The following is a 24,558-nucleotide window of genomic DNA, read 5'->3' as shown; positions in this document are numbered from 1 at the left end:
CAATTTCCGAACAGAATGCCTTTCTGTTGCAATTTTTACATTGCAAACATCATTCCCACTGGTACATCAAGAGTAGATGTGCCTCCACCTTGGGCTGTTCTGTAGTTTAGAGATACCTGAGCTGTTTATATAATGGAACTGGAGGAGACTCAGCAGTGTAGAATGTGACCTGAGTTAATTTACTCTGTTTCTAGGAGCAACAGTCACCAACAGAATAAATAAAACTACATAGAATCCCACTACTTACACACCTACATCAGTTTGGAATCTCTGCACAATCTGCAAGCCCAGCTCTCACTCCTCTAGTCTGTCAGTAATAAGCCATAGAGCATATTCGTTCCCCTGTGCCAAGTCTGTTTTGTCCATAATGGCAACTGATGAGTGATCTCTCTGTCCTTATCTCAACTCTTGATTCTTTATTTCATTGTCTTTTCTCCCCTGTTCCTTTGGGGAGAGGGAGTGAGAGAGACAGGCAGCAGAGCTCAGCAGCTCATCAGTGTGAAACTGCACAGTCCTTTTCAGCGCCCAGTGTGGGACTCAGTTTGAGATAAGGATGATAATTGGGAAACTGGCAAAACATGGGCTGGACACCGAGAACTAAACAGTTCTAAAGAACTTATCATATAAGAGTTGATTATGTGTCATTTCTTCAGTGAAGGGACATGGGCTAGAGCATGTGATCTTACAGTGACTGTGGTGTGGGGAATTCTTTTTGGTTGGTTTGAGTGATGGTTGTGATGAATGTATCTTTTAATGACAGTTCTTAAATAAACATCACCAAGCTGAGTGTGGAATGCATTGGGTTACATGGCAAGGTTTTGGTGGCATGAAGTTGTAGGGGCAGCCTCTGTGAGCAGGAGGTTCACTTCAGGGCTCAGCATTTAGCCTCCTGTGAGCTCAGGATAGGACTGAGACCTGAAGCTCTCCTGCAGCCATGCACAGCCCTCAGGCAGACTGCTGCTCCGTATCGGTGTGGCAGGCACTGTCCTGGCTGGTAGCAGAGACATGTAATTCCTAAGTTAAAACAGCTGGGGATCCACAATCAAGCCGAAGATGGTTTGATTCCCACTTCTTGTGCAACGGGACAAAACGTATCACTAAGAATGGAGTCGATACTTTTTTGTACATATAACACATCCACTTTTAAGTACAGAAAACGCACTACATAGTAAATCTCGTTATATTTTTTTAAGCCTCCGTACGTAATCAGCACGGCATGAAGGCTTCGATGCCTTCCTCCCTAATTCGAGACCGTCTGAACAGAAGACGCAAGAATAACTACTCATCCTCCGTTGGGCCGGACACGGAGTCGGCAGCAGATAACGCAGCCGGCTACCAAAAGGGAGCAGAAGCCAGGGCGGCTCTCGGGCCTCCGCCGCCCGCGGGAGAACCCCGCACAAGGCCCGGCGGTCCGGTTGCGGGCACCTGCCGAGAGGCGCCGGGAGCCCCGCGCGGCCGCGCCTCAAGCCCCGGACTCCGACGGGCGCCCAGCGCCCCCATCCGGCGGGGCAGGGCCGGGCTGCGGCGGGCGGAGCGCTCTGGGCGGTCAGGGCGGGAGTGCCGCGGCACCGCCGGAGGTGGGGTCCCGGGGCTGCTCCGGTCCCGGTGCCGCCTCCTCCGTCCCAGCCCGGTCCCGCCGGTCCCCCCGCTCCCTCCCGGCCGGCTCCGGCTGGGGCTCGGCGGCTGCCATTGGCTTAGCGGCCCCATCCGGGCACTCGGCGCAGCGCCGTCGCTCAGCCCGATCGTCCCAATATGGCGGAGGTGAGCGGGGAAAGCGGGCCGGGGCGCCGGGGTTCGGCCGGCTCCCCGCGGTGTCCCGCGCCCACCCGACCCTCCGCGTCCGCCCGGCCATCCCTGAGAGGAGGCTCCGGGGCGGCCCGGAGGCGCGGGAGGGCCCGGCGGGCCGGGGGGGCGGCCGTTGGGGCGGCCGGCGCCGGGGCAGCGGGAGACTGCGCGAGTAGGCCGCGCGGCGGGCGGCGCTGCGCTGTGCCGGGTTCGCAGCCCGCGGGAGGCCGACGGGGCCCGGCGCCGAGGGATGCGCGGCTGCCGCGGTGGGGTCCCGGGGGCCGCGAGACCGGCCGGAGCCGCCGCGGCGCGGGCAGTAGAGAAATGCCCGGCGGGAGGGAGGAGGAGCGAGCCCCGGGCTGCGGGCCGGGAAGAGGCGGTGGCCGGTCCGACTGTCTCCTCCGCTGCCCGCCGCTGTCATGTCCCGCCCGAGCTGGGGACGCGGACAGCGGGAGCGCCGAGCCGGGTACCGCGCTGGGGGTGCTCTGGGCCCGGGGTGGAGGGACGGAGAGCGGCAGGTGGGACGCGGGCAAGCGATGTTGGGAGGGCGGCGGGCGGTGGGATGCAGGGGCCGGCGGGTGGATGGCAAAGGCCGGCGGCCTGCGCCGGGGCGCGGCAGAAGGGGACGAACGGGAGAGGGGAGCTCGGGGCGGAGAGGAGCGGTGGGGCGTGGAATGGAGAACTCGACCTGCTGTATGGGATGCGGCCCCATTCTCACCCGCTCGCCCCTCTGCTCTCCCCGCAGGCTTCCTTTGGGAGTTCGAGCCCAGGTTCGTCCTCGCCAGCCCCGGCCCGGCACCCCGCCCGCCGCCACACGCTGCGCTCTCCTCCTGCTCCTTCCCGCAACCATCCCCTCTTGCCTCCTAGCCTTTCTAGCGCTTCATGTTCAAGTAACTAATCGTCTGCCTGGTTTTAAGGAGAGGGATGCACGCTGTGGAGTTCTTCCCTTAACTCCAGTCGCAGTTAGTAATTGGCTGCTTGGGGCCCAAATGAAAACAAAGTTTTATGCACTTTTCAGTCAGCATCTTGGGAAAGCTGTGCAGTCAGGGGAGGCTGAGAGAGCAAGTGCTTCTCGCTAATAACTGCGAGTTTATGTGAATTTTTGCCTTCTTTGTAATATCAGAAAATGTTTAAAAGCATAATTACACACAGTTATTGAAGCTGGAACCACCTTTTAGGTTCTTTGGAATACTTTCTGCAAGTCAGTGTGTGTAATGGCAGCTGGGCTTTTCATGAATCCTTATCTGGGGAGTGTGCTTGCTTGCATTTAAATGCTTTCCATGTTAGTTTTTTTTGTTTGTTTGTTTTGTTTTTTTGTTTAAATACTCTAGCTTAATTTAATGACCTAATATTACTTAAGTATGTTTTTAAATTGGATATTAAGTATTAGAGCTGCTGAGTGGGACTTTTTTTATCTGAAGCCTAAGAGTTGTGTCAATGGTCCATTTCAGTTATTCAAACATCAAATGAGTTAGAACAGCAATTAGAAAGAACAATCATGAGCATATATGGATGTATGGGTAAATATATTTGTATGCTAGGTAAAGATAGTTGTCAGTTCTTGAAAAGCTGTGGGATCGGGATGTAAGAGCCAACAGGAGAAATATTCAACATGTAATGTATTTATTGTAATTTTATTACTACTATCAGCTGTGCTGAGTGATCCACGAGGCCATAATATGAATTGCATGTGAATAACAAGCATTTGGGGCCCGATTGTTTCCTTATGGCATGGTATTAAGAATTTGCACAGTATGGTCTTGAGCAAGCTAAGTGGACAAAGTTTATATTAATTACTTGCATGTAAGCAGCATATCCTTAGCATAATTACTGAAAAATGAATTAGATGCTGTAAGACTCAGAAGTGTTAGGTATTCAGATGTCTCTTTGAAGGCCAGAAGCAGTGCCCTAAGAAACACTGCTTTAATTTTTTTGACAAGAAGACTGAAGATTTATCAATATTTTCTTGATTCTCTAAATAAGTTCTTCTGCGGGAGTAATTCTTAATATTTTTTTCCCGCTGCTCTTAAGATTGCAGCAGAGCACTAATGTGTAACAACTAGAAGAGGAAAATAGAAGTAAAAGAGCAATATCCTGATAATTTTGTTTTCTCCAGCTTGAAAGCTATAAGCAAATGAACGTTAAAGAACACAACAACCTTATATTTCAGTAGTTTTCACTGCAGAACACTGACTTTGTGGTCCAGAATATGCACATGTATATAACTTGTTGAGTCTACTGTTAACTTTTCCAACAGTTGACAAAATGCATTTAAAATAATGACAGTACTTTATGGGTATTGACCACAGAAGTATCACAATGACTGATGGAGTATTGGGATCTATTGGAAACGCTTTGTTATGTCCAGTGTGTTTTACTCTATATTTCCTGAGATTCTGACTGTTCTTTCTAGATCAAGCGCTAAGAGTTGAGCTAGTTTTAATAAAATGTCTGTGAGGCTTAACTAACCTGCAGTGAATCTCAGTCTTTATGTTGCAGTTAATAGGAAGATGATCGTAAGAGTTACAGTTGATTGTAAGCTAGGTTAGCTACGTACCAGTGGAAAACTAGGCTAGTTACCATGTTTATCATGATAAACAGAACCAGAAATTACATATCAGTCTCTTGATTTGTGAAGTACAGCTGACATGCTTGCAGAATCAATCTTTTGAGATAGCTTCAAGGGTGCTTTGAGCAGTCTCTTCTATATTTTTTGAAACTTTGTTTCAGTAACTTGGATAGTTCTCTCGAATACTTATTCTGTATTGCTAGAGGAAAAATGGTACCTGTTCCTTGTAAATTTGGGGAGGGAATACCAACTAAAACAGCCGAATTTGTAAGCAGTTGGGATTTTGCTCTAGTCATTCTACTGAGAATTCTGTACTTACATGTAAAAGAACTTATGTAATCTTAACTTCTTCTGTGATGTAACTTTGTATGTTGTAGAAAATGTGTCTCATATTAGGCTTTTTTGATAGTTGGCTCTTTATCATCTGAAGATCATGACTTTGACCCTTCTGCTGAAATGCTGGTACATGATTATGATGATGAGCGAACTCTTGAAGAGGAGGAAATGATGGAAGAAAGTAAAAATTTCGGTTCTGAAATTGAAGATTTAGAAAAGGTAAGAGTGGCTTTTTCAAATGTCCATGGGTGTTGTGCTAACCCAAGAAAAGCAATCAATCCATTCCTCAGTTTGGATTCTGTAATGTAGTGTCCTGCAGAGCATATCTACAGCTTGTTTAAAAAAAGGAAATCATAGTTAGGGTATGGCAGTTTATCCTCACAGAAAGGCTGAACTAACTTTTTAAAGGTTTTATGTTAAATTCACGTTCTTCTTTTTCTTTTAAGAATGCTTAAACTTTAGAGGCAAGTTACCGAAGCTGGTTTTGGAGCCATATTATTTAGTAACACTTTTTATTAGTTGTAATTTTAGAAGTTGGATGCATTTTGAGTAGTAATAATTGAAAACTAACTGTATTTTATTCTGTTGTTCAGTCGTGTAGGTTTTTTTTTTTTAATCTGGAAGACGTTCATGTTTCAGGCATGATAGATTACCATTGCTTGCTGTGTAAATTTCCTTCTCAGTTTAATTGGTTTGGCATTTAGCGGTTGTACAGAATGACCAACATGTACGTTTGCTTTTCCTGTTGTATTTTATGCTGTTTAATTATGATTTTTTCCTGTTTATGTCTCTTGTTCATCTGCATCGGTGGATCACCCATTTTAAATGTCTCCTGAATGCTGAACACTCACAAATTGTTGCTACTTGCATTACCGTTCAGTGACCCATTTAAATCACTCAATGTAACTGCAGATTTTGATAAAGAGCTCTGAAACGGTGTATTTTCTGATTTTTTTTTTTTCCAATTATGTAGCTAACAGTCTTTATATTCCTTGGTTTTTGTTGTACTACCTTTATAATTATATTCTTGCTGATTATGAATTTGCGATTAAGGTAACTAAGCATCTTGCCAAGTCTAGTGGTTAAACTGAAGTTATTACTCCACAAAATGGTCTCTGTAATAGGAGGAAAAAGAATCAAGAACTACTCATCTTAAACACATTATTACTTTAGGTATGGATCGTGAAAGACTTGGACATGTGTTTGCGTGTACCCCTTGTGAAAAGTGTTTGCAGGACTTAAACCTTAACTGACTAAAGAAAACAAGTAATTTAATCAGTATATGAGTTCACCAAGAAATTTTTTAAGGTAATTTAATTTTCAGAGGTATACGAATATTGGAAAATATTTCTAATTCTTTGATGGCCCCAATAAGGCAATTCTCTACAATTCACTGTCTTATTAGTTGTCTTCGGATGCACATGTGATATTTAGTAAAATCACTTGAACGAAAACAGTTGGGGAAAAAAAACAAAACAACTCCATTATAAATCCACCTTTCTCTTGACTTTATTTGCTTTCTGAGATGTTAACTGAATCATAGAATCATAGAATCACAGGGTTGGAAAGGACCCACAATATCATCTAGTCCAACTGTCCTCTCATTACTGTAGCTACAACAAACTACTAAACCATATCTTGTAGCTCCTCATCCAGACACTCCTTGAACACTGCCAGGGATGGCGACTCCAGCACCTCCCTGGGCAGCCATTCCAGTGCCTGACCACTCTCAGAGAGGAGTTATTCTTTCTTATGTCTAGTCTAAACCTCTTCTGATACAACTGCGTTACTCCTATTAACTTCTCAGCAGCAGTCACTGTAAAATAGGTTATATAGGAAATGAAGAATAAGAAGTTGGTATTTTGATCTGCTTTTGTGAGTTTTTGAATGCACACGTGTAGCTGTAAGTAGTTTGTCGTGCTAAAATATTTTACAGCAGTTGTCTCTTTATGGGAGATGTTGTGTATCTGGTGTATCACTGTTTTGAAGAAATACGGGTAAATCATGCTGTGCAGTGTGAATCAGGTTTGGAGCGAATTGTTAGAAATCAAGTACTGCTTAGTTTCATCTGGTAAATAGGTTTTTTGGATAGCTTGATGGTTAATAGTGAAGTCCCAAGAGAGAAGCGGTGATGAATTATTTCAGTAATGTGCCTGAAAATATTTTAAATCTTCAGTCTATCAAAATACATCTTTTCCTTGCAGGTCAGAACTGTTCAGAGGTATTTGGTAACGTGTTGAAATGTTTGTAAATCCTCTAGGAAGGGAACATGCCGTTGGAAGATTTGCTGGCATTCTATGGCTATGAACCGACAATTCCAGTTATGGCAGGTTCCAGTGCGGATAGCTCTCCGAGTGAACTTGCAGATGAGCTTCCTGATATGACTCTAGATAAAGTAAGTCAGAACCATCTTCCCAAATATTACAGTACAAAAGCAGAAATCCTGGTGACCTCAGATTACATTTTACTATCTCTCAATGTTATAAAATATTAATCTTTGTTTATTTCAATATACAGCCAATAATAACTATATTCTTATGAATTTATTGATTTTTCATGGACACTGAAAATCTGGTTCTGTTGTACTTAACGCACTTAGAAATGCATAGGAATTTCATTGACAGTGTATTCAAATTAAAAATAAGTTAGCTATTATTTTAAAACATCTAAAAGACTACATTGGTGTGTGGGTTTGGTTGTGTTTTGTTTTTGTTTTTTTTTTGTGGAGAAGAGAAGGGGTTGTTTTGTTTTTTTCAAAATAAAAGTGGGATTTTTTTCTGCAGAGAGATGTGTAAATTGCTCTGAAAGTGATGCCTCCTATTTATTTCCATGGAAATGGGAACAGATACAAAGAGAGCGATAACACTATGTAATAGAGCAAATTCTCAGCTACAAAACACTCTTTTTTTCAACTCAGTCACCATCATTAGTTGTGCATTTTCTCCAGTGATGAACAAGTGCCTGTGTGTTGCCAGTAAAAATATGCACAGCCACCTGGAGCACAGCTTATCTGTCACACTGCTACCACCAATGCTGAAATGCACCACTCTCTGCCATGTGGTGCTCACGTTCACTCTTTGGCCATCATAAAAGTTCAGCAAGTGTTGATGAGTGTCAGTGGGTGCCATTTTTTCCACATGAAGGAATTCAGTGACACACCTTTGCTTCAGATGCACTTCCATGTCAGACATCACTTTGTCAGACTGCCCCTCTGCTGACATCTGTTTAATGGCAACTAAACGTAAGTGGTAAGGTTTGACCTCTGCTGCCATACCACTGATCTCCACCTCTGACATCATGGGCCAACATAATAAAATAGGAGGCATTAGCTTTGGAGCCGCTTTCATACATTTTTTTCTACAGAAAGAATAATTCTGGATTCCAGCATACATAAAGTGTATCAAAGTTTGTGCGGATAACTTGTTGCCGTGCACAGTTATAGTTAGCATCTACAACAATAACTTGATAACACACTTCTGGATGATGCTTTGGAATATCCCTTACGGATGTGTATCATTCAGACAGATCTTAGCTTCCTGGGGGAATGAGAGAAAGATTGTGTTTGTCTGCAGTGACTGTGTGTTCCACTGCTGATGTAAAAACTTGAAACTTCTGTTTCTGTCTAACACTGATTTCTGAGATTTTAATCTTGTGCTTTGTAATAATACATTTCCAGTTAGTAGTTTGTATGTAGGCAATGTGTGTATACGTATGTATACACACTTATATGTATAGATATATATGTATATATTTACTTTTTGTAGGTATGATGTAGTGGTAAACTCCACAGAAAGTAGGGTATAATTATGGCTCTGTGCATTGGATTCTCATCAGGATTCACAGCTGTGTTGAGGCTACAAAAATGCAGTTCTTTCCCTTCCTAACTTCAAACATTTCTGATAATGGAGGAATTCAGTTTTTTCTTCCTTTTCTTCTTTTTGTCTTTTTTAACTGATGGATACTTTTTAGATAATTGTTGTTGTTGTTGTTGTAATTTGAGAAGATAACTGATGATCTATTTTCTGTAAAGCATGCAGAAGTGCCTGTCAGCTCTATTTTTCTTTTTTCAGAGTTCAGGAGGTAACAGCCTCTCCAAGTTTCGTTAGAATTTTGGCCTTCTTTACACTGCAGACTTTTGAGGCAGTTCTGGTGTTTTCTGTTGGAAGCAGCTGGAGAAGCATCTGAGATGAATCTAGATGCTCACCAGGCTACGCTTATTGTAGACATTTCTAGTTTGGGCTTGTGGGTTTTTTTGTTTGTTTGTTTGTTTTTTTTTTTTTTTTTTTTAATTTTATTTTTATTTTCATGATACAGGAAGAAATAGCTAAAGACCTCTTGTCAGGTGATGATGAAGAAACACAGTCCTCTGCTGATGACTTGACGCCATCTGTTACTTCACATGAGGCTACAGACTTCTTTCCTCGGCCGTTGCGATGTAGGAGAACTAATTTTATGATAATACTCAAAAAACAGTTCAAGGATTGCATGCAGCTTACTAACTTAAAGTTTAAAAATCACAGAGTACCACTGATTTTACTGGGAGTTGAGAAACAGTGCTTTGTAGGATGTTGTACATGAATACCATCCTTGGTCATCATTTCTAATTACCTGAAAGACCTGTACTTGATGCTGTACTTCATACTCTTTTTTTGCTTAAAGCAAGAAACACCAACTAATATCTCTAAAAATACCACCCATTTTTGCAATTACTTGTGGTGTTGAAGGGCACTGTGAGTTTTCACTCTTTTAATGAATAACATAAATATATTAACAATTCTTTTAAGTTAATCTTTCACTACTAAAATTTAACTGCTGTTTTAAACTGAGTCTTCCATTCAGCCTAAGGATGTGAGTAAGGCTGTGATTTCTGTGTCATTATTTCCTTTCACACATAACAGCACATTTCTATAGGAATTCATAGGGTGAATGAAAGTGGTTTTATATGGGATGGGGCCCTTGAAACCTTGACCACCAAGACTGCATTGCCTGTAGGGTGCATTACCTGTAGAGCAGTGGTGGAAAAAAATTGAGAACCAGTGATTCAGTTATTCAGCCTGGGCCTGGGTATTCCTCACTGCTTATTGCAGTTTGTTTGCTGACATACTGGAGTTAGAACAACGTGGATAATTTTATCGTGGTCTTAATTTATCTATCTTAAGCTATTTCTGGAAGAGTTCACATTTCTAGAGAAGAATGATAAAGATGATGTGCTTGCTCAGTCACTTACAGTTGTGGTTCTTAAACTACAGCATCAGCAGCAAGATAAGATACTCATTGAAAGGGAGATAATAAAACCTTAAAAATTATAACTCTCTTTTAAAATTAAACTAAACCGAAATTTTCTGGCATTTAAATGTATTCAGTAAGGTTACTTGTGAACTGATAATGAATATGACGCTGGAAATGTGGCAGCTTTGTGAGGGGAAAAGAAAAAAAAGCAATTAGCCCCTCATCCTGCTCAGGATTAAGGAACAGTCTTTGTTTTCAGCTACCAACACGAGGATGATACTCTTTCTCTGTTTGAATTTTTGATTGGACATTTTAAAATCAAATGCTGGGAAATACTAGTTTTCTGTGCAACAAAAAGTTTCTCCTTTTCTTCTGTTCCCTGTCCATTCCTCTGATAGTAAGATAAGATTAAGTTAAGCATTTCTAACACCTAGTTTGGATCAAACGGAAACAAATTGTGATTATCTAGTCATATTGCTATTTTCTAAGTCCATGCAGCTTTTTATCTGCTATTTCTAACAGCAAAAGGAAGTAGACCGGAGATGGTAAGAATGACCAAAGAGCAGCCTCAGTATCTACATTGTTAGATGTGGTCTCTGATGTTGATGATTCTAGTTATGCATAATGAAGTTAAAATTACAGCCCTGCTTTGGAGATTGTTATACTTTTAGAAGACAAAAGTAGCTTTTGTCTTATAACGGTAACTTCCATTCTACCAAGGTTTACACATCTATGAAAGTGGAATTACTTCAGTACTCAGTACCAGGATCTTTTCCAGATTCTAAAATATTATCTGTTCTTCAAAGTACTGTATTTGAATTACACAGAATGTTCTGCTGTTGTTCTTCCCAAGGGGGGCGGGGAAGGTAGGAAACAATAATCAGAGCTGGGTTTTTTTGCTTATTCTATGTTGTGTATTGCTGCTCCATCTTCACTACATGTTGTGGCAGTTTTGTTTGAAAGAATGTTTTGAATGTGTAGTTCAGTTAAATATTCTGATTATAGTCTTTGTTAGGTAATAAAGGCTTGCCTAGCTAAAACCAAGGTTCTTTTTTTTTCTGTCTGAAGCAAACACTACATGTGATGGAGATAAAGAATCAGATGGTGAAGATGTAGAAGCAGACAATGGTAACTCATCTGAAGATCTGAGAAAGGTAATAACTATCAAGCAGACGATAAGTTAAAATAAAATCTTAATAATAAAGAAAATTACGTTAAGATTTTTAGTACATGCCTAAAGTAATACCTTAACTCTGGAATTCTCTGCTGAATGCCAAGTTAATAGTGCTTTTTAATGCTTCCATATGAAAAGTGTTAAGCTAATACTTCTTTTCCTTTGTTGCATCTTCAGGAAATAATGGTTGGTTCACAGTATCAGGCTGAAATTCCACCTTACCTTGGCAGACACAGTGATAATGATAAAGGTATGTTTTTCTGACTATGCTACTTTTTATCATATGCTTATGTACAGCAGTTGATGAAAAAACAGAATTTACGTTTTGAATATAGCTTATGTTTTAGTTAAAATCTCAGAGACATTAAAAGTACTGGAAAACTGAGGTTCTGCAACCGCATAATGTCTTCCCAGATGTGTGATTTTACAGATCCAAGATGGCAATCCCAAGAGTATACAGGAAGGTGTATTACAGCATTTGTTCTGAAGTATCTAATAGGCAGACGAGACAACAAATACTAGGTCAGGAATAAAAAACTTTCCTCGGATTATCCTAATTGGTCCATGAGTGTTTAACTTAATTAACATTTCAGATGTTTTTAATGTTGTTTTTCTTTACTAGTGTTTTTTTGCGAGTAAAATTATGTGGGTGAGAGAAAGAGCAGACAGTGTAGATTGTGACACATTTTGCCATCTGTGAGATGTGATGTTTTCGATATAATGCTGTTCTTCTTTAAGTTTAGGTTAAAAGCTGTAGTTGTGTTAGAATAGAAAAAAATAAGTTTTTTTTGGTATCTTTTAAAGTCTTCCCTGTGAGAAAAAATGCAGCATATGCAGCTGTGAAATTAAATATAAAAACAAACCCACAGGTTCTGAAATAAGTTAACTTGTGTATGGAACAGCTGTGAAATTAAGTAACTGTTTAGGAGGTGCGTTGATAAATGGAAGGTGGTTGGTGTTTGTTTTTTTCTTGTTTGTTTTTTTTTTTTTTCCAGTATTCTGTCAGTTAATCATTTTAAAACTCCAAGATTTCATGGGAATATTATTCTAATGAAGCACATCAGGTTTTTATACCATAATAAGCTACTTCTGTGCTTTTGAAAGAATGATGCTTTCTGACAGAGGAGGAGAATGTTTACTGTAGAGCTGGAAGCATTAGTGAGTGAACATCTCTTGTGTTGCCTTAGGGTCAAAAACAGTTTTCTGCTTCTTAGGATTCAATCCTGATGCTTACCAATTGCATGAAGCAGAGGAATAAAAGCAAGACTTACATATGTAGTCCTTTTGCTCTTTATGCATCCCTTTTTAGTATCAGCCATGAACTAGGGAATAACCAGAGGATGCCAGAAAGGGGGGTAAATCTGATAAATTTCCTTGGAATGAGCTGGTGCTGGAGAGAACTGGTGCAAGTCATGTATATATGGCCAGCAATGAGGTAGCTCTCAGATTGGAGAGCCAAAGGACATTACTTGAGAATATTAGGCATGGAAATGCTGGATTATTGTGGCTGATTTTAAAAGAAGGAAATTGAATCTGAGCATCATCAGCATTCTGAGGTGTGGGACCTGTCTCTGATCTGGCTGGAAGTGCTCTGGAACACTGCATGTACTTCATTGCATGGGCTTTAGAGTTTTGGAATTATACTGCAGTAATCCAGAGATCATCCCCTCCCCTGTGTAAAAAGTCACTCTGTGAAAGCCTCATCTGTACTCCATGAAGAAGTGGTAGTATTATGACAAATGGAATTATATCTTTGCTTCATAGTCCCAGCTGGTGGAGTTGATAAATAGCAGTTTGGTTCTTCTGTGAACATTACATTTGTAACATGTCTTTGTGAAAGCTTTTTGTATTCTTATGCCATAACAGCACTTTCTGAGCAGGGGTAATTCTGTTTTCACCTTTGCATTATACTGTTTCCTGCAGTTTTATGAGATGTTTGAGAATGCTCTTTGCCTCTTCCATAGTAACAGCCACTGTGCTTTTGTGTGAATAACTCTGATTTTGCATTGCTAAGAGAATGCATGAAGCATTAAGTGCAGTGTTAATCACATCAGTTGATTGGAGTAAAAGATTTTTGTAGCTTAATCTAGAATTTAAATGTGCGCAGGCTGGCAAAGTTTCAGGCCGACTCTTTTCATGTGGCCATTAAGCTACTGTCTTGTCAAACATGCTACTTAAGAAGTGTGTATCTGCTTTCAGTGTACTACAAAGAAGGACTGCACATCTTGTTTGCTTGTAAAATATGCAGTGTACAAGTTTTTTACAGTATATGGTCATTAGTAAATAGAAAAAGAAATTGCAGTCTTCACACCTGAATTCCATTCTGCTAAGTATGCTTAGGCAAATTTTAGTTAAAAATGACTGGTTTGTTAATGCCCTTCTCTTCTTTTTCCCTCTACCACATGATATTCAAAATGTTAAAGTATTTTGTTACATCTCTTTACTGTTAAATACAAATTACTACTTTGAAACAACTTGTGGTGCTTTGCACTGATGGCTAGCTAAATTCCAATTCACTGTTCCCTTATGTTCCTTCCTCAAAGGATGAGGGAAAGAAAATAGGATAAAAAAAGGCTTAAGAATTGTGATAAAAGAGGGAGATTTTGCCATTGCAGGCAAAATAGACTGAGCGTATGAAGGTGAATGTTATTTATTGCCTGTTCAAAACAGACTAGAGCAATGAGAATTAAAAGCAAGCTATGAAACCTACTTCCCTGCGTGCTCTCCTACCACATCCTGAGTAGCACAGGGGAGCAGGGACTGGGGGCTGCAGTCAGTCTGGAACACGTTATTGTGGTTCAGTCTCTGACCTTGTTCCACATGGGTCTCTCCAATGGAATGCCATCCTTCCACAGCTGGCTGCAGCTCTCCAAGCACTGTTCCAACATGGCTTGTACCACAACCCCTATCCTTCAGGACCACAGTGCTCCAGCACAAGTCTCAGGAGCAGCAACTCCCTCAGCTTCCCTGCCCCATGGCAGGGTCCTCTCCACAGGCGATGCTTTCAGCCTTGGGACAGCTCCTCTTGGGGTCTTACAATGGGCTGCAGCATCCTCCAGTCCACATCATTGCTGCACCACGAGCTCCACCATGGCCGCACAGGAGGGTCTGCTCCACATGGTGTCCATGGACTGCAGGGGGACAGCCTGCTCCACCATGGGCCTGTCCTGTTCCATGTCTGGAGCACCTCCTGCACTGACCTTGTGGACTGCAGGACTGTTTCACAATTCTCCCTCCTAACTGCTGTTATGCAACAGTTTTGTTCATCAAGATCATCAAATCCAGCCATCAGCCAAGAACTACCTTGTCTTACTAAACTGTGTGTCCAAGTGCCACATCCACAGATCTCCAATGCCTCCCAGAATAGTAGCCGCACCCTTTCTTGGGCAGACTGCTGTAATGCCTAAACAGCCTTTCTGTGAAGAAATTCTTTTCAATATCCAGTTTAAACCTCCCTTAGAGCTACTGGAGCCCATTTCATCACATCTTATTACTTGTTACCTGGGAAAAGAGACCAGAACTTACCTCACTATGCTGTTCTTTCAGGAAGCTGTGAAGAGCAGTGAAGTCTCCTTTCAACTTTGTCCAGATGAAACAGCCCCAGTTGTCTCAGCTTATATATCTTGCTATCTAGTCCCTCTTTACCTCACATTCCTTGAACAAGAAGAACTAAAAGCAGATGATTTCCTCCTGTCCAAGCTGTTCTTCCTCCTCCCTGCAGCTGGCACAGGGGAATGGGACAGTGGGGCTGTGATCAGAATATAACACTTCGTCTCTGCCACTGCCTGCCCCTGCTCCATGTGGGATCCCTCCTGGGCTTCCAGCAGGCTGTAACTCTCCAAGTACTGTTCCAGTACTGGCCCATACCTCCAATATGGGGTCCATCCTTCAGCAGCGTGCTGCTCCAGCATGGGTCTCCATGGGCAGCAGCTCCTCAGGATCTTCTGTTCCACTACAGGTCTCTCCACAGGCTGCAGAGGAACTTCTTCTCTGCAGATGAAGCACCCCTTCTTCAGTTTGTAGGACTGTTTGTCTCACATTTTATCTGTACTTTCTCCCAGGTCCTGTGCACTGTTTTCCCTTTCTTTAGAGCACACCCAGTGTCACTTATGTCTCCTCTCTGACAGTGGTGGGTCCCCTTTGGAGCAACTAGAGCTGGCTCTGATCTGCCCTGAGGCAACTGCAGGGCTCTGCTCATAGAAGCCACCCCTGCTGCCCTTCGCTACTAAAACCTCGCCATGTAAGCCCAATACGCAGCTGAATAAAACAGAGCAGGCTTGCTGATTTGTATGAAGATGATGTATACGCTTCGGTAATTTGACTTGATCATCTATCAGTCACTGAGCTAGGCCTCTGTAGACTGAAGAGTTTCATCCATTATCTGATTTTCATAGAACCTGAATCTCTTCACCATATCGTTCCGCAAGTCTGTCTCTTAACTGAGGCTTTTGGGTAAAAAGTAATCCACGATTTACAAGAAATGTGGTATTTGGTTTCTTTTGCGTTCACTATCTTTGCAAAGTAGGTTTTTATGTTATAGTCTTTAAAATGTCATACTTGGTGTTAATGGATTTCTGTTTCAACAGCGTATGAAAATGAAGATCATCTACTTTGGAAACCTGATGTGATCTCAGAAAGTAAAGTTAAAGAATACCTTTTTGAAACCTCCTTAAGAACAGGAAATGAAAAATTAATTGGCAGAATTCCTGAAGGACTACATACACGGGATAACGAACAAGTACGTTTAGTATCCTGTTCTGTTTGTGACGCATTACTTTGTAATTAACATGTGTTTCTTTCTCTGCTTGTATTATAAAGGTAGGAATATTCAGTTTCTCTGATGTTTTGTTACTCTGTTTTATTTTAGTTAGATGTTATCAGGATCTTACTTGACATTTAAAAAATGCTTAATTAACACAAATAATGTTAGCACAGTTGTGAAGCTTCTGATTGCCATGCTTTTGACAGATTCAGATTTTCTAGTAATTGCTTCTCACATTCTGTATTTGCTTCAACTCCTGGAAGGTTTTGTTTTCAGTTGTTATTTTGATGTTTTTATCATCTATAAAGACAAATTCTCTTTGACATGAGATGTGCTCACTGAAAAACTAGTTTGTAAGTTTAGTTTTGATGTTTACAAACTTTGAGTTCTTTTATTTTATAGGCACTGTATGAACTTCTCAAGAGTAGCCATAATGTTAAAGAAGCAATTGAGAGATACTGTTCAAATGGAAAGACATCTCAGGGTAAGAAATAGTTCCTGATTTTTCAGAAAAGTGTATTTAAAGGAAAGAATTTTAAAGGTTGTGTAGAAAAACATGGAGTAAGAAACGGATTGACAGGCATTTCTATTGCCATGACATATATATAGCACAGGCAAGTGTAGTCTGGCTGGTCGTTTGAAGATTTCTACTAGAGAAGTTTCCAAGTTTGCAAGATCAGCTTTAACACACTTCTATTTCCTTCTTTCCTCTGCTTCTATTGTAAGAATTGTACAGACTGACGGATGGACAGGAAGCTGGGATTTTTCTTCCATGAGGCTGTTCTCACTCAGTGATACTGCCTTTCTGAGATCATGGTCAGCTGTAATCTGATGTCATTTATACCAGATAAGATACAACTGAATGGAACTATAAGGAATATCAGGGCACTGCTTCAGAACGCTCATGTACAGGAAGAGAGCTAAACAGTAGAAATACAATGTTCTAAATCCCCCAACTCTCCAGGATTTAATTTCCTGTTCTGGGATTGAAAAAAACACTGTTATTTTACTCTCTTGAAAAAGTTTTTTTAAGCAAAAATAAATTCTAAGTGTTATTTTTGTTACTGTCTAGAAGAGATGACAGCATGGACAGAAGAAGAATGCAGAAGTTTTGAACATGCTCTTCTGATTTATGGTAAAGACTTTCATCTCATCCAAAAAAACAAGGTTAGTGTTTTACAATTAAATGAAAGAATATTAGATGGTACCATACTGACCATCTGTGACATTCATGCGGGAGTGTGGAATAAGAACCACCATGTGGTTCCACCATGTAGAACCACTCGGCATTGGTGAGGCCTCACCTCAAGTACTATGTTCAGTTTTGGGCACCTCAGCACAGGAAAGATATGGAGGTACTGGAGCAGGTCCAGAGAAGGGCAACAAGGCTTGTGAAGGGCTTGGAGAATCAGCCCTACGAGGAGAGGCTAAGGAAGCTGGGGCTGTCTAGTTTGGGGAAAAGGAGGCTGAAGGGAGACCTTATTGCACTCTTCCAGTACCTGAAAGGTTCTTACAGTGGGAGTGGGGCAGGTCTCTTCTCACTGGTGACAAATGGCAGGACGAGGGGAAATGGCCTTAAGTTGCTCCAGGATAAGTTTAGGTTGGATGTTAGGAAACACTTCTTTACAGAAAGGGTAGTTAAGCACTGGGATAGGCTCCCCGGGGAGGTGGTTGAATCGCCATCCCTGGATGTGTTTAGGAGCCGTTTGGATGTGGTGCTCAGGTATATGATTTAGCAGAGGATTATTAAGAGATAGGGTACTGTGAACTATGACATATTTCCCCTATGTAGAAAGGCTAAGCAAAGTGGGTCTGTTTAGCCTTGAGAAAAGACAACTGAAAGGGGATCTAATCCAGGTTTATAAATATCTGAGGTGTGGGGGCCATAGTGGCGAGGCCAGTCTCTTTTCAGTGGTACATGGAGACAGGACAAGGGGAAATGGACATAAGCTGGAACATGGGAAGTTCTGCATGAGTGTGCGCAAGAACTTCTTTACAATGAGGGTGACGGAGCACTGGAACAGGCTGCCCAGGGAGGTGGTGGAGTCTCCTTCTCTGGAGATATTCAAGTCCCACTTGCACGCCTACCTGTGCAACGAGGTTTAGGGAACCTGCTTTGGCAGGGGGGTTGGACTCGATGATCTCTAGAGGTCCCTTCCAACCCCTACCATTCTGTGATTGATTCTGTGTTACTGTGGTTAGGCTACGGTTGGACTTGATGATCTTCAAGGTCTTTTCCAACCTTGGTAATTCTATGATTCTATGATTCTATCATCCAGCTTGACTTTTTTTGTGTTAGCTTTACAGCAAGTATCATTGGAAAGGCTGAATGAGTCATTGTATTGTCTCTGAAGTTGACTTAAGTTGGCATCACTTATATTTTTGTTTTTATATTATATTTTAGTTTAAATGTCTCTCTCTTCTAGAAGTATACTGCTTCTGTATTAAGACCATAAGAGGGGAAACTGTCTTTACTTAATTCTCTTTGTCATCAGAAGGGTGTAACTGCACAGAAACAGGCTTAGCTCTTCATGTTTTTGAAGAAAGTGATGTAATCATCCACCAGGGCTCTGTTTTCTGACTAATGAAGGGGTTCTAATCTCGATTTGGATTACTTATAATTGACTTTTTTGTACATGAAGAATGAAATTTTTTAAAATGAAAAAAATAGTATTTTGTGGTACAGTTGACAATATGGATATTTCCAGTTTATTGCACTCTACAGATGCTTCAGAGGAGGTTGTTAGGAGATTGGGGTTGGTCTTTTCTCCCAAACAATGAATGAGGACGAGAGGAAGTGGTCTCAAGTTGCACCAAGGGAGGCTTAGCCTGGATATTAGAAATTTCTTCACTGAAAAGGTTATGAAGCAACTGACTGCCTGGGGAAGTAGTTGTCACCATTCCTGGAGGCATTTAAAAGACACGTAGATGTGGTGTGTAGGGACATGACTTAGTGGTAAACTTGGTAGTGCTATGTTAACAGTTGGATTTGATGGTCCCAGAGGTCATGTCCAGCCTAAATGATTCTATGATTCTATCTTCTGTAAGAATATAAGTAGAAGTAGCCGTTTCTCCGAGTATCTGACTTTGTGTAGCCATGCCTATTTTGGTGAATAAGGTGAACTGTTAACATGGATCAAAATGAGTCTTACGAGTCCTTAACATTTTTTCAACAACAATGCATTTTTTTGTTGCTGTTGTTTGAATATTTAATGTTGTACATTTCTTAGTTATTTGTGTGCATTTCTGCAGTTATTTGAAGCTGCAGATCTCTTTAAGATCTCTTAGTTGTTTTGTTCCAGACACTTAAGTAAAGCTAACAGGGATATGGGAACTGGGGAGATGGCAAAACGGCTGTACATAAATCTTGTCTATTTTTCTTGCCTTCCTTCAGGTAAGAACCAGAACGGTTGCTGAGTGTGTGGCTTTCTATTACATGTGGAAAAAGTCGGAACGATACGATTACTTTGCTCAGCAAACAAGATTTGGAAAGAAGAGATATAACCATCATCCGGGAGTTACGTAAGTAAAGTATTCTTGGAATATGTTAGCTGTTGCAAATCTTAAATGTAGAAGATTTTTTCCCTTCCAATCATTGCAGCATGCTGCAGTAGCTATGGTAACCGAAATCAAATCCATCATCATTCGAGGCCTTGACTTCATGTTAAATAACCCATTATGAACGTCTTACTGTTCTAGAGATTACATGGATCGTTTGGTAGATGAAGCAGAAGCCCTTGGTGGAGCAGTGCATTCTTCAGCCTTAACATCTAATAGTCGAACAGAAACCATTCCTGATCAACAGCTAAGCATTCTGAACTCCATCACTGCCAATGAGCTGACAGGTAAATCAAGGCCAAAAAAAATAAAATCTCGTGATTTTGTAAAATGCTATTTCATTTACATTGGTTTCATATTTTTTTCCAGCACTGACAAATAGCGTAGCAACAGTCTGCCACACTTCAGATGTGAACTGCCTGGATGATGCTTTTCCTCCTATGGACAGCTTACCCCGAGCACCAGTTAATCATGTGCCTGTTGGAACAGAAGAACTGCTTAACTTGCCAAGCAATGGTGAAAGTGATTGTTTTAATTTATTTGAGACTGGCTTTTATCATTCAGAGCTAAACCCAATGAACATGTGCAGTGAAGAGACAGAAAGACCTGCAAAGAGATTGAAAATGGGAATTGCTGTCCCAGAATCTTTCATGAATGACGTCTCTGTAAATAACCTTGGTGTGGACTTTGAGAACCACACACATCATATTACCAGTGCCAAAATGGCTGTTTCAGTGGCTGACTTCAGCAGTCTATCTTCAAATGAGACAAATGGTTTTATCAACTCCCACACTCTTCACCAACACACCGCCCTTCATTCAGAATGACTGTGGGAAATGAAACAAACAGTGGGTATATTATGCAGTAGTAGTAAACTTGATGGGAGCTGTCAGGTTTGCTTAGTCTTTCACTGGAAGTTTGAACTGTATGACATCAGTGATGTCTTTGTATGTATAGAACTATATCTTGATTTATCAAGAGTAATTTCTTTTTTCAGTCCATAAATGTGGAAATGTCGTATGATATTTGGCAGAGTTTGGGACTAAGAGAACTCTGTGGTGCAGCTTTAAGCTCTGCTTCAATTTTTTGTTTTTGTTTTGTTGTTTTTTTTTTTTAAGCCTGTAGACAGAGGCCACCAATTCGAAACCAGCACAGAACTTCTGAACTGATTGGAGTGGCTTTTTAGCCTAAGTTACTTTTGCTGTAACAAATACAGTGGAATAACAATGTTTACAGGTACCTATCCTGATCCCTGTGCAATGTAGCATTTTTATTTTTTTTTCTTATAAAGGCAGGGATAGGCTTCTTTAATTTAAACTGCACAAACACACAAAGATGTTTTTTAAATGGAACCTTCTCTCATGTGATACTAAACTAGAGCACTTCAGTTTACAAAACAGCAAGTTCATCTTGGTGGAAGCTAGCACAAGGAACTTACCATGAGTAAAGTATGAAGACCTACACTTGGATGCTGTTGCAGAATTACAGGCCATGGCTACCGTACACAAGTAATTATACTGCCAGGAGTGTCTGTGTGCTTTAACTTACCGGCTTAAACACAGAATGTGTTTTAGGCTGTTGTGTTCCGGTGTGTTTTGTCCACAACTTTGAAGAATAATGTTTTTGTATAACTTTCCTAAGGCAGCTGATGTTGCAGAGCGCTGCAGTCTACGCAGCTTAGGATTTACCACTGAACGGTCTGTGTTTTGGAAGACAAATTACTTGGAGCACTGCAGTTCAAAGTGTTAAAGGGACTGTCTAGTTTATGTAGAAGTAGTAGAGCCTTGAAGTGTGTATTTAAAAGCCTTTCTTTAGTGTGAATTTCATTTGTTTTGGCAAGGTCATGGGCTGAAAAAAGGCACTTTGCTACTCTGGTCAAATAGGAAAGGATGAGGAAAAAAGCTTCACGTAAAAGCAACTGTAATTGCTTTAGTAATTTTTGTTTGTTTTCATCACGGAGCGTGATTCAACCATCCAGAAAGTTTGTCTTACAACAGCTCGTTCTAGTTCTTGAGGTGGAGTTGAACCAAACCAAATAAGATGTTTTGTAGCATAAAACATGCATTTTTAATGAAGCTCGGAACCTAATTTCAGTAAGATGACCGCTTTTCCTCATGTTACAAGTTTAATTGCCACTAACTTGTTTTCATTATTCAGGTGGTTAAGTTTGCCTTGTTGATATTTGTGATGGTTGCTTCAAGGTCACGCTGAGTAACTAGAAAGTAGTGACTTTAATATTTGAAAGGGAAGAGGGTATTTATTTATGCATACTGTGAACTGCATTGACATCCTGAGTCTTGGATGCAGAGTATGGAGTTTTCTTTACAGCATTGTAATGAAGATTGCTTTGAAGTGTTTACACAATAGCACATTTACCGTATTAAGTTAGTTTAGCACAGTGGACAAAAGTATAGGAAGTGTTGTAATCTATTTTTAACTGACACATCTGAAGTATGTAATTCTGCCAAGTACACAGTGAATAACAGGTAGCCTGGGCCCTGTGTTGTACTCTGACGTTTTTTAGCCAAGTTGTCAGCTTCTTGTTGCTGTGTTTTGTGCTGAATTTTGTACCTTGTTTCTTTCTGTTGGTGAATCAACACATTTTATGTAATTTTGTAAAATACTGCCCATAATCCTTCGTTGTTATACATTCAAGTTTTATGTATGGGTTTACAGCGAGTGGCTGGTGTGTATAAAAATCATTATAGAGAGATGACTGAATGCTTATACCAGTTGCACTTAAATGAACATGCCCATTCTCATTAGCTGATGCAGTAATATATTCAGTTTATCTATGCATTGCTGGGATCTTAATGTAGACAGGGGCTTGTCTAAGGTATGGATTGTCAGCAAGTTGAACGGACACTTTAGTTATTTAAATAGAGACTTTTGACCAAAATGCAGAAAATGGTATGAGAGAAAAATGAATTCCAGCTAGTCTGATAGGTTCTTAAATGCTGATCTTGTTTGGCCTGTTGGCTAGCTAGCTGGTATCGTTTACTTTTAATTCCTTGTTAAAATGAGGCAATAATTTGCAAGATTTTGTAAATATGTAAATTCTTCATATCTTTTTAGATATCTATTTCAATATTTTCTGACTACTTCTGTGTATAGGAACATTTTTGTGCATGCTTGATGTGACATTCATAAATTTGTACCACTATGACTTTATCCATGTAAAATTGCTATTTATTGAATATATTTTTTTTTTCTTTTAAAAGCTGGACTTACTTATTTTTCTCTCATTTTAAGCATTTAAATGGAGGACTTGTTACTGTTTATTAAAAGAATTGTGTTTTGGAAGTCAGCGCGAAGATAACTGAATTGCAAGCATAGGAAGAAATTGTGTTGCCTTGGTTCTTGGGTGGTGGAGCACAATTCTTGTAACGAACTGTGATAAATTCTTTGTCCTTTGCCACACTCTGTCATACAAACAAACCAAAAATCCATAACGGGCAATTGCAGTGTTGGTAAATGTATCCTTTCGACGTACAGGGAGTCTGAGGAGGATAGCTGATTCATTTAGAAGTGTAACTGGTGCTGTGATGATAGCAATACCTTTACTTTTGTTAGTCACGCATCGTCTTCTCATGATAGATTTCTACGTGTTTAGTTTTTCTCTTGTCATGGTCAAACTGCTGAATTTACTTGAAGGGTGTACGATACTGTCTGAAGAATACTAAGTTGTGTACAATTAGGTCAATGAATTGTGCAATTGTTTTGTTTTCAGTTTTTAAAGCTGAGGGTCAGAAGTGTTTGAGAACTTCAGATGCAGTAGAACGTAACGATACTACGTAATTTAACCAAAGCCTCTAGTGCATACTTTAACTTTGAATGTAAACTAATGGATCAACTGACCAACGGGGGTCACTGCTTGCCCAGCATCACAAGCACATTGCCTACAGGTTGAGAAACTAAATATACAGTATAATTTATAAAGTAATTACCAGGTTACCGTTTTTCTTTCATTCCTATTTTTCACTGAAAAACAGAAAAAAAGAAAAAAAAAAAAGGAAAATGGTATCAGTTGTAAGACACAGAATGGCCACAGTCCTCTTAACAAAGCAGAGATCCCAGTTATTCTCAAAGTGAGTACCCTGTGCATAACAGTAAACTTAGTGACAATCGGAACATGCTGTAGTATCAGTCAGATGTTCAAGAGGAAGTCGCTATCGTTGCATTGGTTTTAATATTTGTACATAAACACTGATTTTTTTGAGCATTATTTTGTATTTGTTGTATTTTAATACCTGGTGTACAGTTCCAGAAATAAATGTCTGGAAACCTTTCTTTACTTGTAAAGCTTTTCATGCATCTGCAGCGTGTTTGCTATTTCATTTCCAGATGTGCTTCGCACTGACTCTGAACATATTCTCAGCTATTGTGAGTAACGCTCAGGTAGGAGTGAAAAGGGTAACCAGCAGGTCTGCGGGTAACAATAAGCAGTGATTTCCCTCAAACCTTACGCCTTCGATGGGACTTAACCATAGCTTAACAGCAGCTTAGCCCCATATTCAGACTGCATGGTAAGCACTGCAGAATATATTCCTGTTCTTTGTATAAGAAAACTTGCCCAAATCCTCGAATCCACAGCTTAGATCCGCCCATCAGGCTCAATTACAGCTATGGATAAGAAAAATCCTACTCTGCTGAGGTCGAGGTGCTTAACTTGCACTGTCAATCTGATTTGCTTTTTACGTGTTTTCCTGAAGAAATTGATGGTGAACTCTGAGAAGCGCCGTGCTGCTTCTGAGTAACGGCTGTTCCACCAAGCACTGCAGGTAGTGCTGGGGCTTCCTAGGCCCATCGTGCACATTTCTGCGATGACTGGAACAATAAATCTTCAGGTAAAGAAAGGGATCTTGAAATAAAGCACAGCTGCCCGGAGTGCAAGCTCATTATAAACCTAACCAGCAAAAGAGTCACTTTGACAAGTAATTTAATGAGCTGCACTTTCCTTGAAGATGAAGAGAGATGAATCGTGTCTCTTTTCTAATGATGCTTGTTAGAAGCTGCAAAACAAAGCACCCAAAAACGCTTTGGTGACGGGCTGCGCCTCCCTTTTCCTCATGAAAAGTAGCATAAGATCAGAGCCACTAAACTGGGAGAGGGGCAACAAAACAAAAGCCATAATGCCAGCTCTTC

At 40.7% G+C, this 24,558-nt stretch overlaps 1 protein-coding gene across 7 annotated transcripts; it reads left to right on the top strand.

The window, feature by feature from the left end:
* The first annotated feature begins 1,683 nt into the window (after positions 1 to 1,683).
* MIER3 (MIER family member 3) lies at positions 1,684 to 23,702 on the top strand. Of its 7 annotated transcripts, none has more exons than XM_072360255.1 (13): positions 1,684 to 1,761; positions 2,531 to 2,675; positions 4,764 to 4,909; positions 6,951 to 7,085; positions 9,005 to 9,125; positions 10,988 to 11,073; positions 11,271 to 11,343; positions 15,680 to 15,831; positions 16,258 to 16,339; positions 16,931 to 17,022; positions 19,250 to 19,377; positions 19,555 to 19,700; positions 19,783 to 23,695. In XM_072360255.1, exons 1-13 carry the CDS (start codon positions 1,753 to 1,755, stop codon positions 20,238 to 20,240), a joined length of 1,773 nt encoding a protein of 590 aa, XP_072216356.1. In that variant the 5' UTR covers positions 1,684 to 1,752; the 3' UTR covers positions 20,241 to 23,695. The 7 variants fall into 7 exon arrangements, with proteins under 7 accessions (XP_072216356.1, XP_072216355.1, XP_072216357.1 ...); XM_072360254.1 differs by having other exon boundaries at positions 16,928 to 17,022; XM_072360256.1 differs by having other exon boundaries at positions 1,738 to 1,761; positions 2,531 to 2,555; positions 16,928 to 17,022; positions 19,783 to 23,702.
* Positions 23,703 to 24,558: the final 856 nt, after the last annotated feature.

Source organism: Excalfactoria chinensis, chromosome Z, assembly GCF_039878825.1.
Source record: "Excalfactoria chinensis isolate bCotChi1 chromosome Z, bCotChi1.hap2, whole genome shotgun sequence".
NCBI lineage: Eukaryota > Metazoa > Chordata > Aves > Galliformes > Phasianidae > Excalfactoria > Excalfactoria chinensis.
This window is presented reverse-complemented; position numbering and strand designations above follow the sequence as displayed.

Excerpts from the sequence above, each read along its gene's own strand:
- MIER3 (XM_072360254.1), top strand. Across the intron at positions 7,086-9,004 it reads CTGATATGACTCTAGATAAA|GAAGAAATAGCTAAAGACCT; the intron begins GTAAGTCAGAAC and ends TTCATGATACAG. Across the intron at positions 19,701-19,782 it reads CACTGCCAATGAGCTGACAG|CACTGACAAATAGCGTAGCA; the intron begins GTAAATCAAGGC and ends ATTTTTTTCCAG.